This window comes from Asparagus officinalis, chromosome 4 (genome assembly GCF_001876935.1).
Source record: "Asparagus officinalis chromosome 4, Aspof.V1, whole genome shotgun sequence".
Classification (NCBI taxonomy): domain Eukaryota; kingdom Viridiplantae; phylum Streptophyta; class Magnoliopsida; order Asparagales; family Asparagaceae; genus Asparagus; species Asparagus officinalis.
This window is the reverse complement of record NC_033797.1, coordinates 102,804,359-102,822,873: the sequence shown is the minus strand read 5'-3', so window position 1 is coordinate 102,822,873 and position 18,515 is coordinate 102,804,359. Positions and strand designations below refer to the sequence as shown.

Genomic DNA, 18,515 nt, shown 5'->3' with positions numbered 1-18,515 from the left:
ATCATCTCCACTGCCCCTAGGGGGAAGGAGGTTAGGAGTATAAAAATACAAGTTAGTATATATAGATATATAAATCATCTATCCTGAACTAAGAGGAAATTAATATTTAGAAATCCACAACACGAGAATGAGTATGTCGAGTGAAATAATCCAAATTAGGAAGTCCTCATGTATATACCTCGTATCTCAAATTGTGAATTACTAAATACCAACTCAAAATCCTGTGAATAATAATAATAAAACAAAGGACAATACGTTATCAAGCCTCATCCGAAATAAATCATGTCAAAATGACATACACTACCCTCGGTAGGTGGCGCAGTCACAAGAATAATAATCCAGTAAAAGAATCTCACTTAATGTACGCCAAGTATGACAACCTCAATTTTATACCCTATTCTCAGGGTAGATAATATGGGAGCATGAAAATAAATCTGTATGATCTTCTAACAGAAAATAATGATACTGTGTAAGGCGCTCATAATATCCTGTATCATCACCTATCTTACTCAATTGCCTTGCAGAAATAGGCATATCAACCTTTTCCGGATTGATGCATATAGAGTGAAGTCTACCTCAGTCTGATTACAGTATACTAACTAATGCACTCTGAGTGTAGTTCCCCATGGTCATATATTGCAGAGTGCCAACTAACCCACTCAAGCATCCACAACTATCATGAAATGTAATATGCATCACTCACTATCATGACAAAATTCAAAATATAGGTTACGAACCACTAAACGCTTGTGCGTGCTCAAATCTAATACGTGTACTCTCTTAAAATACACACGTGTACCGGTGTGCAACTCATACTTTGTATGCGCAAACAAATATGCATGAAAGAAAATAATATATATACAAAATAACACAGATCAGTCGGCCTGAATACTTAATCAGTCAACCGGCGGGACGTGCACAATGTGCACACACAATCAGACAATGATCGATCGACCGATGCCCTTGGTTCGGTCGACCGACTAGAGAAAATTTCATCTTCCTAAAGACATATCGGTCGACCGATCTCCTTGATTAGTCGACCAAACAGAACAAAAATCCAGATTTCCTATATGAGGTTGTATACTCTCTGTGGACCCACGGCTTGCACGTGCCAACGGGCTCGTATACCCGGAGCATGACAAATGGTATCAGAGTAATTTCCAGCTAGAAGTGTGAAGCTAAGTGCTATACGGGGTAAAGTGTTATACCACGTGGATACAGTGGGAACCACCTCTAGAGCCTGTAGGAGCCATCTCTAGAATCCACATGGTCTGGCAGTGATACTAGGATGTGCCAATTATTACGTCGACTTTGTTAGGTTGGGTGATTGTGACACCCTCACTTTAGTCCCACATGGACTAGTGTGAATAAATATTACTGCTTAAATAGAGAAGCTCAAGACCTAAGAACAACTAGTACTGGCATTTTGACGGTGGATTTAGCCAACCCATGAGTTACTCTCCGTGGACCCACGACTTGCATGCGCCAATGGGCCAATGGGCCCGGGGTTCTTATCGATGGCTTCAGTGCACTAGAGGTGATGTCAACGAGGGTCTACGCGGTGAGTTGGCAGTGGTCACGATGACAGAGATTTGTACTCGGCGCTATCTCTCTGCTGATAAGAAGTAGCATGCAAAGTCTTAGGTAGGGGCATAGGCGCTACTTTTAAGGGAGGACGCGTTGATAAGCGCTGGCTATCAGAGGGTGGAGGAACAGCAGAGTTGGCAAGCTGCGAAGCTGAAAACCAACCGAGGAGCTCGTTGGTGAAAGCTGTGAATTTGAGTTGGAGGGATTGAGTGATCTTCTGGGTGGATTCTTCAAGTTGGGCTTGAGTGACATAACCTAATGATGGTCCTCCAGGTTTGGACTGGTGATCCCTATGCTCAGAACCAGACATTTGCTCAGAGAAGAAAGTAGCCCCACGGTGGGTGCCAAATTGTTTATGATCTAAGTCACACAGTCAATTGATTTGAGGTTGAAGATGATGGAGATCCGCTAGCTTCTTCGAATATCTGGCTCTAAGATGAGATGTTCTTCCTAGCAAAAGTGAAGACTCATAAGAGAACAGGGCTTGGTTTCTCCCATTGTTCCTCCGAAGGTCGAGTAAGCTAGTGCTCGAGTGAAGTAAAAAAGAACCGCTGGAGTTCTTAAGTGCAGAGAATTGAAGAGGATGTTGAGAAATTGTTTGGAATTAGCTTAGTTCTAGATTGGGAATAGTTCCGCCTTTTATAGCAAGAATGGATGGGTAATTTGGTCGCTTTGACCGAGTCTGAGCTGGCAGTTGAGTCGACATCAACTTTACAGGTATTAGTTGCTGAGTAGGCAAGGGTCATTCTGATCAGGCATGAGTCGGCGGTTGAGTTAGATTTGTCTTTACATGTGTCAGCCGCTGAATGGATGGAGTCGTGTCGACATTTAATGCGATGTGACGAGAGGTGTGTGGTGGTAGCGTGGTCCGATGTGCCTTAAAAACTTAAGGATGGAGTAATGATGACCTTACAAGTGACAAGAAGAAGCAAACAAGAAAAAAAAACAAAGAAAAGAGGTGGCCTTCCAACACAGTGGACCAATCACTCAATCTTCGAGTCTTCACTAGTAGAACTCCATGGGTCCTTACAAAGATGTCACCGAAGCCTTTGGACTATACTCAAAAGATCCTAGCATCGAGATTGCGACACAAAGTGTTTGCTATACTCTGCTTGCATCTCCACCGACTGGTTCTCTATGACCCACTTGTGGTTTGTCTTCTTTGCAAGCAGCACATCCACTAGTTGATTTTCTCCTCAGGACTGCTAGTGATCACGAGCAGCTATTTCCTGAGTCACTCAATCTCGAAATCCAAGCAAATGAAAGGCATCAGAATGAGAGAAGCACTAGATAGAGATATTATCACTTCATCTATTACCCATCTATAAGGACTCTTTTCCCATAAGTACGCAAAAAGTTACCTAATCGCTTCATAATTTAACCTTTTAATTATGGCAAAAGAAGTCTAACCGCTAATTTTCCTTTACAAGGAAGCTGATTAAAGTACTCAGAAGAAAAAAAAGAAAAAAAAAATCACCCACATCAGGCCTTAATCAGAAGCCCATGTTGGCCATGTGCCATGACTAACAAGCTCATCAGCTTTCTAAAAGGCCACCTCATTAGACTTCAAGAGGATGTCCGTGTCAAAATAATGTTCAAACCATGTTCTGAGAGTCATCAAAATGGAAGACTAAATTACAATGATATACTCATCAGTACGCATGTGACTCATCAACCTCCTTAGCACACCTCTGAACGGCATCATCATGACCCTAATTGCTAGCCACATATAGTTAAATCTTAGAATGTTCTACATTAAACCTCTTCCAAGATAAACGTCCAAAAGACTCATCAGTACACTTCTAAACATCACTATCCTGGTGAGATTGTCAAGGTTCTTAGTACACCATGATTGACATCATCATTAATCAAACAAATGACTCCACAAGGGAGTTGCATTAAATAGGGTCAAGTCTCAGAATGTTCCACACTACACTTCTTCTAAGACAAGCGTCTATCAAGCTCATCAGTATGCCTCTGAACGTTGCTACACCAAGTACACCATAAGCTCCTCCATTCACCATTGAACAAAATTTTCATTACTCGAATGGCTAACTCCATAAGAGAATTGCACCAAATAGATTCAAATCTTGGAATGTTCCATACAACACTCTTCAAAGACAATTGTCATCCAAGGTCATTTGTACGCCTCTAAAGATGATTCCTGTGGACGCATTCACTAAGTTAATCACCTGTGTCAGCCCATCCCCCAGAGGACCAAAGAAACACATCCTATGAAGAGAATTCAACTATCGAATTCCTCAACACACCTGTGGTAGTAACTGTAGGATCTCAAATAGATACATTAGAACACTAGAAGGGGGGGGGGGGGGGGGGGGGGAGAGTTTCCACTATGATTTTGAATAAACTTATAAAATCAAAAGCAAACCTGACCAATTTGCAAGTCCCTGCAAATTGAAACACCAATTGACAAACACCTTGCCAATTTGCACACCAATCTCTAAACCAAGAGATTAACACCTCTCACAAATCGAGAGAACTTTTGAAGCAATAATTTCGATTCCTATAAGCCTTGATTTGTAGTGTAGTGTAGTAGTGGCTTAGGAATGATTCTAACTTCTGTAAATTGCCTAAACAATAAGTATTTGAATAATGTTCAAAGGCAATTTCAAAAACTTTTCTTTTTCTCAAAATCTGAATGTTTTTCACTTGAAAAAATGCATAAAGATCAAAGCTTATAGGTATGTAATTCTCTGCATTTTTTCTGAACAAATAACCTATTTATAGTCCTTAAAAAGACAAGTATTTGAACTTTTAAAACGATTAAAAAATGGCTATAAACAGTCATAAATTCAAACTTTAAAATCTAGAAAAACTGTATCTGTAGTCGACTACAGGACAAAATAGTCGACTACACTGAGTTTAAACAGAATCTGTGAAGTTAGAAAATTTCTCAGTAGTCGACTATAAATGTCATTAGTTGACTAAACTGTAATTAGACAGAAACTTGAAAAATATATTTTGCCTTCAGTAGTCGACTATAATGTCAATTAGTCGACTATACTGTAAAATAACAGAGACTTATATTTCTGTCATAAACTTGAGTAGTCGACTAATATCCAAATTAGTCGACTATACTGTAATTTGACAGAAACTTATATTTAAGTCATATACATGAGTAGTCGACTACTATTCTAATTAGTCGACTACTAAGAGTAAAAAAATATGAATTAAATATTTTGATACTCTATAATTAACTATAACTCTAATGGTTAACATAGGGGATTTCTATAGTTAACCAACACACTAAGCCTGTGTTAGTGTGTTCTAATATTTATGTGTGTGTGTGTGTGAGTGATCAAGGCTTGTACAATAATTCTAAGTAAAGAAAATGTAAAATACATTATCTCATATGTTCTTCATCTTCTTCACTTCATAATGCCTTGAACTCAACTTGCACTTGTTCATATTTTGATATTGAAATCTGCATATAAAAGTTAGTGCATTTGTATAACACACATTGTATAAATTGTTATCATCAAAATAATATCATGGAGATATGATATTCAACATTCTCCCCCTTTTTGATGATAACAAATAATTTATGCATATGTATGTATTTTATAACCAGATTTAAACATTATGAAATAAAATACTTATTCCCCCTGCATATATGCAAATTTGAGTCTATAACATTACATAAATCTAATATAGATAACCATTTCTTCCCCTTTGTTATCAACATAAAGAGATAAATATTTATGCTAAACATGACATTATTTCTTCAACATGAGCTAATACTTCAAACAAATCATCCAGATTATGAACATAGTCCATAACTTCACCCATCCAAATAGGTAGGCAAAGACTTTTCATAAAGACCAAAAGTTTCACAATGTTCATCACCATGATCTGTTTAAAATATATAGCACATATATTAACTATCCAAACAACATCATTGTAATGTAAACACACAATCAACATACTTGACATTGTAGCAATATGACATATTATATATGTCTTAATAACAACCCACAACTACATAGTTTTTGATACTTAAACATAGATAACTAACAAAAGAACATAATTGTTTTGAAACTAAACACTAAAACATCCAAATCTAATATGATGCATGCATAAGCTTCTAAGGTGCTGGAGGAGGTTAATGTCCTTGAAAGTATGTGCTAAGCTTCGTGTCCAAGTCATCAAACTTCTTGATTAGCTCTTCTTGATTACTAATGATATAGGAATTCTGAGAATATAGAGCTCTTTGACCAGTTTTAAGTTCAAGAATACGTGCAGATAGTGTGTTGTATTGCACATCTGAAAAGCATGAAGGTTCTAAAGGAAATGGTGGTGGTTGACTAGAAGAAGGTCCTGCTTGAGTTAAAGATTGTGGAATATCTTGTGGAATTTATTCTTGATGAGGATGAGGTTCATCTTGAGGATTTTGTTCATGAATTTCAAAATTTGTTAACTTCATCCTAGTTAGGGCATTGAAATCAAAGAATTCAATGGAACGGACAACAGAATTTTCAGACTGAAGATCCACATGAAATTTGTCAAAGACTTTTGATAAAAAGCACCATAAGGAAGAAATTCTTTTGGTATTGTCAAAAGATTGTCATAATAAACTTTAGTCCAATTAACTTGGATATTTCACATTATAGCATATAGAGCTTTTGCTAAGTCTAGTAAAATGAAATGGAAACTCCTAGTTTTTGGAAACAAGTTGTACGCTAAGATTCGTGCAATGAACCTAGGAATTGGACGAAGTTTGTTTGAATTATTTAAATGTTTACTATAGCCAGGAAGAAATATATGATTAGATAAAAGATCTGAGTCATTCATCCTAATGGACCTAAGAGAGACTCCTTGAAAAGGAATATTGAAAAATTTTCCAATTGACTTTGTAGTCAATTCAATTTCTATTCCTTTAACAAGAGTTTTAAGCTTTTCAGTACCACCAATAGTTCCAACACATTCTATATTAGTATAGAACAATTGAACAAGAAAAGGATATGTGGGTTTTCTATTTTCAGCAGAGAATAATTCAAGCAATCCCACATTTTTAAAATATGATCCAAAGTTCCATGGAATAAAATCATCAAATTTCACAAATCGTCCTGGAAGAACTTCAAAAGTGGATATTTTGTTAAATTCTTCAAGTAAATCAGGACTTTTTAAGTATATGATGATTTCATTGTCAACATTAGTATGAATTTGCTTAGCTTTCTTAGCTCTAGACGTGATGAAACAGAGAAATTTCAAAAGATACGAAGATAAAGTTGAGAAATTACCACACAGTGTTGAAACTGCTGAAACCCTAGAAATAGTCGACTAAGATTGAATGTAGTCGACTACAGAACCTGTCAGACTTCAAAAAACACTGAAATTGATGAAGATTTTGAGAAGAAAAATGAAAAAAAATGATGCCCTAACTTGGATTCAATGGGTTCTGAAGAGAGGAAGAAGAAGCATCGGTTTTAAGATAGGTTAGTGGGTAGTTTTAGGTTTTTATCATTTTTCAAAAAAAAAAATTAAATTGAATGGTTCAGATTTAATGATAAAAAGAATGAAATGTGAATATTTTATCTTAAATATGTGGCTAGGATTGATAGAGTTGAAAATATATGGTTGAGATGAATTCTACTTAAGTGAAACGGGTATTGGGTTTTGGGTTTTGGGTATTTAGTTTTAAGAAATCCAATAAGCTTGTAAACTGTAAAACTGTGAAATCTGTATTAGTAGTTGACTAGTAAGGAAAGTAGTCGACTGCACTGTAATCGACAAAAAGTTGATTTTCAGATTTTAACTCAAAGTAGTCGACTATAGGTGAAATTAGTCGACTACATTATAAATTACAGAACATCTTATATGCAATGCTTGTGCATGTAGTCAACTATAGGTCAAATTAGTCGACTATTAAGGGTATGTATGCATATGTATTTGTTTTAAAATTTTAATTTAAATCTTCAATTGAACATATACCTAATTTCCTTCTTAATTTAACATAAATTTCTTCTTTTAATGGTTTTGTTAATATATCTGCTATTTGTTTATCAGTAGATATAAATTCTAATGAAATATCACCTTTAAGCACATGATCACGTAAGAAATGATGTCTAATATCAATGTGTTTTGTACGTGAATGTTGAATAGGATTTTTAGATAAATTAATTGCACTAGAATTGTCACACATTATGGATGGTATGGGACAATTTATGCCATAATCAGATAATGTTTGTTTCATCCATAAATTTTGAGTACATGCAAGACTTGCAGCAATATATTCAGCTTCAGTCGTTGATAATGATACTGAGTTTTGCTTCTTACTAAACCAAGATACAAGTAAATATCCTAAAAAATAACATGTTCCACTTGTACTTTTTCTATCAGATTTGCATCCAGCAAAATCAGCATCACTATATGAAATTAAATCAAATGTGCTATGTTTTGGATAAAATAATCCATAATTTGTAGTATCTTTAAGATATCTAAAAATTCTTTTCACTGCTTTAAGATGTGATTCTTTAGGATTAGATTGAAATCTAACACATAAACATATACTAAACATAATATCAGGTCTACTTGCAGTAATGTAAAGAAGTGATCCAATCATACATCGATAAAGCTTTTGATCAACATTCTTACCATTTTTATCTTTGTCAAGTGATGTAGTAGTACTCATTGGTGTTGGTTTGCTTGTTGTATTTTCCATTCCAAAGTGTTTGAGTAAATCTTTTGCATACTTGCTTTGATTGATGAATATTCCTTCTTTCAATTGTTTAATTTCAAGTCCAAGGAAGAAATTCAGTTCACCCATGTGACTCATTTCAAATTCATCCTGCATAGTCTTAGCAGACTCTTGACAAAGATTGTTGTTAGTAGAACCAAAAATAATATCATCTACATATATTTGGATTAGTAAAATATCTTGATTTATTTTCTTAATAAATAATGTTGAATCGACTTTTCCAATTTTAAAACCTGAAGTTAAAAGAAACTTCTTTAATCTATCATACCAAGCACGAGGTGCTTGTTTAAGACCATGTAAAGCCTTTTTAAGTTTAAAAACATGATTTGGAAAACTTTCATATTCAAAACCTGGAGGTTGTTCTACAAAAACTTATTCTTTTATAAAATCATTTAGAAATGTATTTTTAACATCCATTTGAAATAATTTAAAATTCATAAAGCATGCAAATGCAAGTAAAATTCTAATTGATTCTAAACGAGCAACAGGTGCATAAGCTTCATCATAATCAATTCATTCTTCTTGATTATAACCTTGAGCAACTAATCAAGCTTTGTTTCTAACAACTTGACCAGATTCATCTAATTTGTTTCTAAAAATCCATTTTGTTCCAATAATAGATTTATCTTGAGGTCTTAGTATAACATCCCAAACACTATTTCTAGTAAATTGATTTAACTCATCTTGCATTGTAATTATCCAAAAATCATCAAGTAAGGCTTTTTTTATATTTTTAGTTTCAATAGTTGAAATAAAAGCAGTATGAGCAATCAAATTAAAATGAGATCTAGTAGTTACTTTATCAGAAATATTTCCAATGACTAAATCATGTGAATGATTTTTAACTTCTACAAAATCTTTAGGTAAATCATTTTGTAAATTATCATCTTTTGTAATATCTAACATTGGAGTATCATGAATAGTATTAATTATATCATCATCATTATTTAAAACAATGGGTGGTTTTGAAAAATTTTCATCAAAAGAAACATGTAAAGATTCTTCAATAACTAAAGTTCTTTTGTTATATATTCTATATGCTTTACTATGATTAGAATATTCAACAAAAATTCCTTCATCAAATTTAGAATCAAATTTATCTAAGTTATCCTTTGTATTTAAAATAAAACATTTACAACCAAAAACTTTAAAGTAAGATATTTTAGGAATTTTATTATAAAATAATTCATAAGAGGTTTTCTTTAAAATAGGTCTTAATAAAACTCTGTTTAATACATAACAAGCTGTTGATACAGCTTTTACCCAAAAATATTTTGGTAAATTACTATCACATAACATAGTTCTAACACATTCTTGTAAAGTTCTATTTTTCCTTTCTACAACTCCATTTTTTGGAGCAGCTCGAGGAAAAGAAAAAGTATATGATATATCATGTTTATCACAAAAGTTTGTAAATAATTCATTTTCAAATTCACCTCCATGATCACTACGTATAGAGATAATAGAAGTAGATTTTTTATTTTGAATTCTTTTGCAAAATATAGAAAACTCATTAAAAGCATCATTTTTATGTTTAAGAAAAATTACCCATGTGAATCTAGAATAATCATCAACAAGAACAAATGCATATCTACTTCCATTTAAAGATGCTACTCTAGATGGACCAAAAAGATCTATATGAATTAATTCTAATGGTCTATTTGTAGATATTACATTTTTAGATTTGAAAGAAGATTTGTGCATTTTTCCTTGTTGACATGCATCACAAAAATTATTTTTAAAAGACATCTTAGGTAAACCATTTACTGAATCATTTTTAGAAATCTTAGACATATGTTTAAAGTTAACATGTCCAAAACGTTTATGCCATAAAATAGAATCATTAGATGATGCAATAAGACAATGTTCATTTGAAATATTATTCATAGATAACACATATATGTTATTCTTTCTATGACCTTTAAAAATAATAGTTATTAAATCCACCTATCTTTCTTGGGTACCTGAAAAGATGAACATTTACAGTTTTGGTACCCATACTATGTTGGGTCCATTAAATTAGCCTTTAGGAAACCAAACCCATGAAGAGTTTGATTTGCCTAAATAGTTAGTTGATAAACAGATATTTTTAATAAAATCAGAAATATAAAAATTTTTATGTAAAAAAGTTAATTCTTTTGGAACCCAAATAGAAAAAAAATTTGATTTTTTTTTACACAAATTTTTATTTCAATATTCATACAAATCACAAGAAGGTTTTACAAAAATTATTTTCTTCGATTTATTTTTATTAAATTGAAAACCTAATCCATTTGTCTTTTGTGATTCTTTTTGAAAAGAAAGTATATTATTAAGATTTTCTTTGCCTTTATTGAATTTGCTAACATTCAAACATATATCCTCATATTTTGATTTAAAAGAAGAAATATCTTAATCTAAACTATTAATGCGAATTTTTAAATCATTACATTCTGATTTTAAATAAAAATTCTCATTAGATAAACATTCATTTTCTTTAAGCAAAGAATAATTTTCTTCTTTCAATTCAATTACTTGAGAATTCGAAATAGTAGAAGAATTAAAATCAGAAATTTCTTCAAGTAATCTTTTATTTTTCACCTTTAAGAAAATTATGTGAAGTCTTTAATCTCACAAAAGTTTCGTATAATTCATTGAAAGCATCTAAAAGTTCTTCATTGTCACTTACTTCATCTTGTGCCATAAAACACATGTGAGCACTTTCCTTTTCTTCAATTTCTTCATCTGAAGATGACTCATCACTATCATCCCAAGTGACTGCCATTGCTTTCCTTTTCTTGTTATTTTGAATGTTGTTGAAGTTATTGAAATAACTTGATTTTTGCTTATTCTTCAACATTGGACAATCTTTCTTCATATGACCTGGTTTATTACACTTAAAACAAATAGGGTTATTTAAAATTGAACTTTTAGATTTAAAATTACCTCGTTTTATAAATTTTTGAAACTTTCGTGCAAACATGTTCATTTCTTCATCATCATTATTAGAATCTTCTTTATCGGAAGTAGTATTGAATGCATGTACTTTCTTGTTCTTTGTTTCTTCATCATTCTTTCTATCTTCAATTTGAACTTCATACGCCATAAGATTTCCGATAAGATTTTTAACCATAAGAGTTGACAAATCATTGGCTTCTTCGATTACGGTAACTTTCTTTTCCCATTGTGGAGTAAGTGATCAGAGTATTTTTCTTACCATCTCCACTTGTGTGTATATTTTTCCAAGACCAATGAGAGAATTTAGGATGTCGGTGAATCTTGTAAACATTTCTCCAATAGTCTCGTTTTCCTTCATCTTAAATAATTCGAATCTATGTACAAGAACAGAAATTTTTTAGATTCTTTAACTTTATTTGTACCTTCATGAGTTACCTCAAGTGTATGCCAAATATCATATGCAGATGTGGCCGTTGACACCCTATTGAACTCATTCTTGTCAAGTGCACAGAATAGTGCATTCATGGCTTTGGAGTCCAAATTTGCATTGTTCCTTTGAGATGTAGTCCAATCTGAAAAAGGAGTTGTAGCGCATTCATGGCTTTGGAGTCCAAATTTGCATTGTTCCTTTGAGATGTAGTCCATTCTGAAAAAGGAGTTGTAGCGCATTCATGGCTTTGGAGTCCAAATTTGCATTGTTCCTTTGAGATGTAGTCCATTCTGAAAAAGGAGTTGTAGGCTTCTCATATTTTGTTTCCACAACGTTCCAAAGTTCATAACCAATTGAGTGAAGGTAAATCTTCATTCGGTACTTTCAATAGTTGTAGTTTAATCCATCGAACATTGGTGGACGATTTGTAAAATGACCTTCTTTGAATTGTGATGTATTTGTTGATGCCATCTTTCATTTTGCTCTGATACCAAATGTAGGATCTGAAATAGATACACTAGAACCCTAGAGGGGGGTGAATAGTGTTTTTTTAAAATTTATGCGAAGTAGATTAAATTGCAAAGAAAAATAATAATCTCAGAAATTCACAAACACAAACATAAAGTTTTATACTGGTTCCACCAATCCGGTGTACATCCAGTCCCCAAGCAAATCCCGCTTGAGAGTTTTCACTATGATTTTGAATAAACTTACAAAATCAAAAACAAACCTGACCAATTTGCAAGTCCCTGCAAATTGCAACACCAATTGACAAACACTTTGCCAATTTGCACACCATTCTCTAAACCAAGAGATTAACACCTCTCACAAACCGAGAGAACTTTTGAAGCAATAATTTTGATTCTTATAAGCCTTGATTTGTAGTGTAATGTAGTAGTGGCTTAGGAATGATTCTAACTTCTGTAAATTACCTAAACAATAAGTATTTGAATAATGTTCTTAGGAATGATTCTAACTTCTGTAAATTACCTAAACAATAAGTATTTGAATAATGTTCAAAGGTAATTTCAGAAACTTTTCTTTTTCTCAAAAAATAAGTATTTGAATAATGTTCAAAGGTAATTTCAGAAACTTTTCTTTTTCTCAAAATCTGAATGTTTTACACTTGAAAAAATGCACAAAGATCAAAGATTATAGGTATGTAATTCTCTGCATTTTTTCTGAACAAATAACCTATTTATAGTCCTTGAAAAGACAATTATTTGAACTTTGAAAACGTTTAAAAAACGGCTATAAACAGTCATAAATTCAAACTTTAAAATCTAGAAAAACTGTATCTGTAGTCGACTACAGGATAGAATAGTCGACTACACTGAGTTTAAACAGAATCTGTGAAGTTAGAAAATTTCTTAGTAGTCGACTATAAAGGTCATTAGTCGACTATACTATAATTAGACAAAAACTTGGAAAATGTATTTTGCCTTCAGTAGTCGACTATAATGTTAATTAGTCGACTATACTGTAAAATAACAGAGACTTATATTTCTGTCATAAACTTGAGTAGTCGACTATTATCCAAATTAGTCGACTATACTGTAATTTGACAGAAACTTATATTTAAGTCATATACATGAGTAATCGACTACTATTCTAATTAGTCGACTACTAAGAGTAAAATAATGTGAATTAAATATTTTGATATTCAATAATTAACTATAACTCTAATGATTAACATAGGGGATTTCTATAGTTAACCAACACACTAAGCCTGTATTAGTGTGTTCTAATATTTATGTGTGTGTGTGTGTGTGTGTGTGTGTGTGTGTGTGTGAGTGATCAAGGCTTGTACAATAATTCTAAGTAAAGAAAATTTAAAATACATTATCTCATATGTTCTTCATCTTCTTCACTTTATAATGCCTTGAACTCAACTTGCACTTGTTCATATTTTGATATTGAAATCTGCATATAAAAGTTACAACTTGCACTTGTTCATATTTTGATATTGAAATCTGCATATAAAAGTTAGTGCATTTGTATAACACACGTTGTATAAATTGTTATCATCAAAATAATATCATGGAGACATGATATTCAACAGTAACACCCCCTCCATACATAACACCATCCCCACGAAATGCCATTAAACATGCCAATGGAAAAAAAATCACCCACTGTAAAGATTCAAAGTTTACGGAGATCTAGACTTAAGGATTCTAGAAACTTTGAAGGGGTCTTGTAAGTAGTCAAAAGGTACATACCATTCAATAAGGATGAGTTATACATGAGGATAAAACCGCAGAGATAAGTGGATTGTACTACACAAACCCAACAAAGCAAGAGAAGCGAGCTAGAGGAAAGAAGAAGCTAAAACTCTAATTACGGGAAGATATAACGCGACAGAACATAATTCGGTACAGACCTAAAACTCTCCATAGACCTAAACTGGCGAATGGTACGAAGATAAGCATGGACTAACCTTGTGGAACGCATACCCTACGGGTCGTATAGAAGATGAAACACTGACGTAATTTAACCTTTCCATTACAAGTGTAATCACAATTGTTTCCCATTTAATGCATTGACTTTGTGAAGCTTGTGATACACGTAATTCGAGGCGCATGGTCTCGAGGCAATACACAGCTAAACTCAATGTAATGCTTGAGTTTCTCATGCTCAGTTTGATGGTCACGATATAGTAAATTGATTAGATAGAAGTATGATGACATGACCTCTCGCCAACTTCAGGAGAATGGGAAACTACATTGTGTTTAATGCAAGGTGACTGAAGAAATGACACATGTAATGATGAACAAGACCCACGAGATCTCACCCCCACAACGCATTTAATAGAAATTTAGAAAAGTGATGGATGTGACAGAATGACAACACGGCTAACGAACGAGCACGAACCGCAACTGCACACAGACGAACTCAACACGCAGTTCAACATGAACCCTATAAGTGCCCCCCCCCCCCCCCGCCCTTTTATTTAATTTTGAGGTATGGGATTTTTCAATGCATTGATTATGCCACTACTATCCTACACATGTTATTCAACTACCAGGAGCTCGAACCATGTGGGGAGAATGCTCTCCTTGTGAACTTTGTTCATCTCTAGTCCTTAACACCCAATCTTCCATCTTGTGTCAGTATAGCCATATAGCAATCGATCTTTAATCATTATTGACACCCATCTCACTTGCTTGGTGTAGTGAATCCTCATAAAAAAAAGTTCATTTTTCATCTCAAGGAGCTCTGAAGAGGCTCATTTTGATCTCACTGAATTGTTTAAAGAACGATGTTATTTTATTCATATGGTCAACAATGTTGACGCCAAGTCACTTTTTGTACAACTTCTTAGAATCTGAATTGTAACTAAAGATACTATAATATCATTTGTTGTTTTCCCAAGAGGTTAATAAAACAGATCGACTATCTAGAATCCTTGTGATTTTTTTGACCGAAAACAAGTTATAGTCTGCAAGTTTATGCATTGCATAGACTTGTTTAGTATCAAAAGATGGAGATAGCCCAATGAGGACAAATGTCAACAATAGATTTCAGTACATAGAATTGATCGGATTCTATTTAAGGAGGAGATTTGTCATTGTTGGACTAGGAATCCTCTCCCCTATTTGAAAAGGATGCAATATAGTTTTTTAGGAGTCTTATTGAAAATAAGTTTCTAGGCAATAGAACCTCTATCTGAATAAGGATTTAGGTCTTTAAGGGGTTGAATTCTCAGACCTAGGGCATGAGAAAAATTGAGAGAAAGAAAGTATCTCTAGAGGACTCATAGATCCAATTGATGGAAATGTTTTCTATCTTCTCCAATTGGTAGAATTTTTTTTTTTATCTTCCAAGAGAGAGAGTAAGAGAGATCATCGATCTCATTTGTGTAAGTTGCAATCTCTCTTTTGAGTAAGTGAAAATTTAACTACTACTGCCTATGGACGTAGAACTTGCTCCAAACCACATAAACCCTATTGTTTGTGCTAGTGATTTTATTTTGACTATTGTTCTATGATCTTGATTTCCATTGTGTTTTGCACTACACCCTCGTTTCTGAAAAACTATTCTATGTTTAAGGACATTGGTATTTTTAGCATGAACAAATAAGTTTATTGTCATGCTTAATAAGTTTCCTCAAAGAAAAATAAATTTATACTTGAAGAGCATGATCATAAATTAATTAATAATATCGTTGACAATATCACAGCTTATGCATATTTAAGAAAGGCATATCTAGCCATGTGACAACTCTGAAAAATTAAAAAAGTATCTCAATTAGAAAAAAGGTCTGAGGAAGAAAAGATTTTGGCATGGAGATCCTTTTGTCTTTTGTAATGCATTCTCTCTATAACGGCTGGATTACTAAGGTTTCTTCTGGGATTTTTTTTGCTAAAAGATCTTGGGACATTATTTTCCAAAGATTTGGAATTGCTATACAAGTACTTTAATTGTGTTAATTGATTTGATTAGCTATCATGATACATTAATTTCTGATTTGTTGTATGCTGTGATTTCCGACACCTGGGACCCTTTATTTCTTGTTAGCAAACATTTATGGTGTTTGATAGTTTCATTACCCCACTTCAACACATGATCAATAATTCAAAAAACAAAAACAAAAAAATTTAAATAAAGAAGGAAGAAGAATTGTGCTACGTACAACATATTGAGAACAAGATAACTCAGCATAGACTCCACTTAATTCATAAATGAAGATGCATACTCTTCATGAGATTACATCTCTCCTTTATTACATGACAATAAATCAGCTTGTCCCCTCTTCATGACATAAAAGCTCAAGGAACGCATCAAATATCCTTTCGTTGAACTATCTCCCTAAGCTTATTCAAACCAAAAGGAACCATCTCCCTAAGCTGAAGAGTCGAGAAATGGATAATCCGTGTACCCGATAACAGGATCCGGGGTATAAAAAGTAGTGTAATCGTACTTGTTTAAGGGAGCGTCAAGCTCAAACCTCCTAGGCAAGTCAGGGTTAGCCAAGAACATCTTACCATATGAAACCAAATCAGTGTAATTTTCATCCACCACCTTATTTCCTTCCTCCCTATCGAACCCACCGGCGGCGATGAACGTCCCGTTGAACTTCTTCCTCATCGGCGACAAGCTATGCGGCCTCGGTCCATCGGCACTGGCCATCACCGCTTCAAACATATGAACATAGAGAATATTGTATTTGTTTAGGGACTCGACCATGTACATCGCAAGGGCCTCTGGATTGGAGTCATAGGCGTCCAAGAATTTTGCGAAAGGAGACAGTCGGATTCCGACTCGATCAGCTCCGATTTCATCGACTATGGCGGAGACTATTTCGAGAGGAAAGCGGCAGCGGTTTTCTAGGCTGCCACCATACTCGTCGGTTCGGTCGTTGACGCTGTCCTTCATGAATTGGTCAATGATGTAGCCAGCTGCTCCGTGGATTTCTACTCCGTCAAAGCCTAAGCAATTGGAGCTGTAACTACGTAGCTCGAGATGCCATCAAAGCGAAGTACGTGAAATAAACAAAATGGGAGAGGACGTAAATAGAAAATACCAGCATCAATTGCATTTCTCGCAGCAAGTCTGAAATCATTGACAATTTGAGGGATTTCGTCGGTTCTTAATCTTCGAGGGGGAAAGAATCCTTCTTGCTGAATGGCTTTGTCGCTACAGCCGATGGGCACTCGCCCGTTTGGCTGACCAACTATGAGTGGAAAACATGACATTATTGACAGTGGACGAACCGATTGTTTCTTTCATAGTTATCAAAATATTATCAACATCATTGTGGTTCATACCCAATACATAACAAATATCGCATGAATTGCATCCGTTCTGAATTTTTTCATTCAACCAAAATTATATCTTACCATTGAAGACTCTTCCAACATGCCAGAGCTGGCAGAAGAAGATCCCACCCTTGTCATGCACGGCTTTCACGATTGGCTTCCATGCCTCCACCTGCTCATTTGTCCATATTCCTGGAGTCTCTGGGTACATAGTAACACTTTCGAGGGGGAAAAAATCAGTGTTGTGTTATACATACATACACGCATAACATATATATATATATTAAATATATGCATGGAGATAACGAGTACCCCTGGGCAGTATCGGAGACGCCGGTGGCCTCGGTTATGAGGAGGCCTCCCTCGGTAGTTCTCTGAGAGTAGTACAATGCTGCATGAGGTTGAGGTACATAACCATATGATCTTGATCTTGTCATTGGTGCCAACACAATCCTGATAACAATAAGAGCAAGTATTAATACTCAAGTTGGTTTCCTATAAATTTCATCAAAACAACACACACGTCATCAAATTATGGTTCCAATTGGAATGTGAAGGATTACCTGTGAGAGAGCTCAAATTTTCCCATGTTGTATGGAGTGAGAAGAGGGATTGATTTTTCAGGCATTTTTTCGGTTAGGAAAAAGTGAAACAGGCTACAAAGACTGGTTGATTGATATGAATTATAGCAACTCCCCTTGGTCTATTTATAGACTAGTTAGGGCTGTGTTTGGCAAGTAAGAAGAGGGATCAAAGTTCATTGAATTTGAATTTGATTCCAATACTGCAGGATTAATTAATTTATTAGCCTTTCAATTCAACAATCATGTGTTGCCCACATGGTCGCAAATTAATAATTGATCAAGATCCGAAGCATGTTAAAGAAAGGAAAAAAAATGAAAACAAAACAAAAAAGAGCTTCTTTGTCATTTGGTAGGTGTATTAGCTAACTTTGGCACAATATACGAAATATGCGAAGAAAAAAATTTTCGTTAAACTATCATTAGGAAGTGTATTTTGATTAACTATCATTCTTATGGTTCATGGGGAGGATATACAAAGGTCACTAGGATAGATATCT

At 34.1% G+C, this 18,515-nt stretch overlaps 1 protein-coding gene across 1 annotated transcript; it reads right to left on the bottom strand.

Moving 5' to 3' along the window:
* LOC109836070 (12-oxophytodienoate reductase 1-like) lies at nt 16,315-18,130 on the bottom strand. The gene is made up of 5 exons (XM_020403988.1): nt 17,998-18,130; nt 17,747-17,887; nt 17,516-17,652; nt 17,200-17,349; nt 16,315-17,104 (listed from the first exon to the last, which is right to left on the bottom strand). Exons 1-5 carry the CDS (start codon nt 18,060-18,062, stop codon nt 16,518-16,520), a joined length of 1,080 nt encoding a protein of 359 aa, XP_020259577.1. The 5' UTR covers nt 18,063-18,130; the 3' UTR covers nt 16,315-16,517.

What these genes read in the sequence shown, in the direction of transcription:
- LOC109836070 (XM_020403988.1), bottom strand. Translation starts at nt 18,062, where the DNA reads ATGCCTGAAAAATCAATCCCTCTTCTCACTCCATACAACATGGGAAAA. An exon ending in GTCTCCGATACTGCCCAGGG is followed by an intron (nt 17,653 to 17,746) that starts GTACTCGTTATC and finishes CCCCCTCGAAAG; the next exon opens with TGTTACTATGTACCCAGAGA. An exon ending in GAGAAATGCAATTGATGCTG is followed by an intron (nt 17,105 to 17,199) that starts GTATTTTCTATT and finishes CCAATTGCTTAG; the next exon opens with GCTTTGACGGAGTAGAAATC.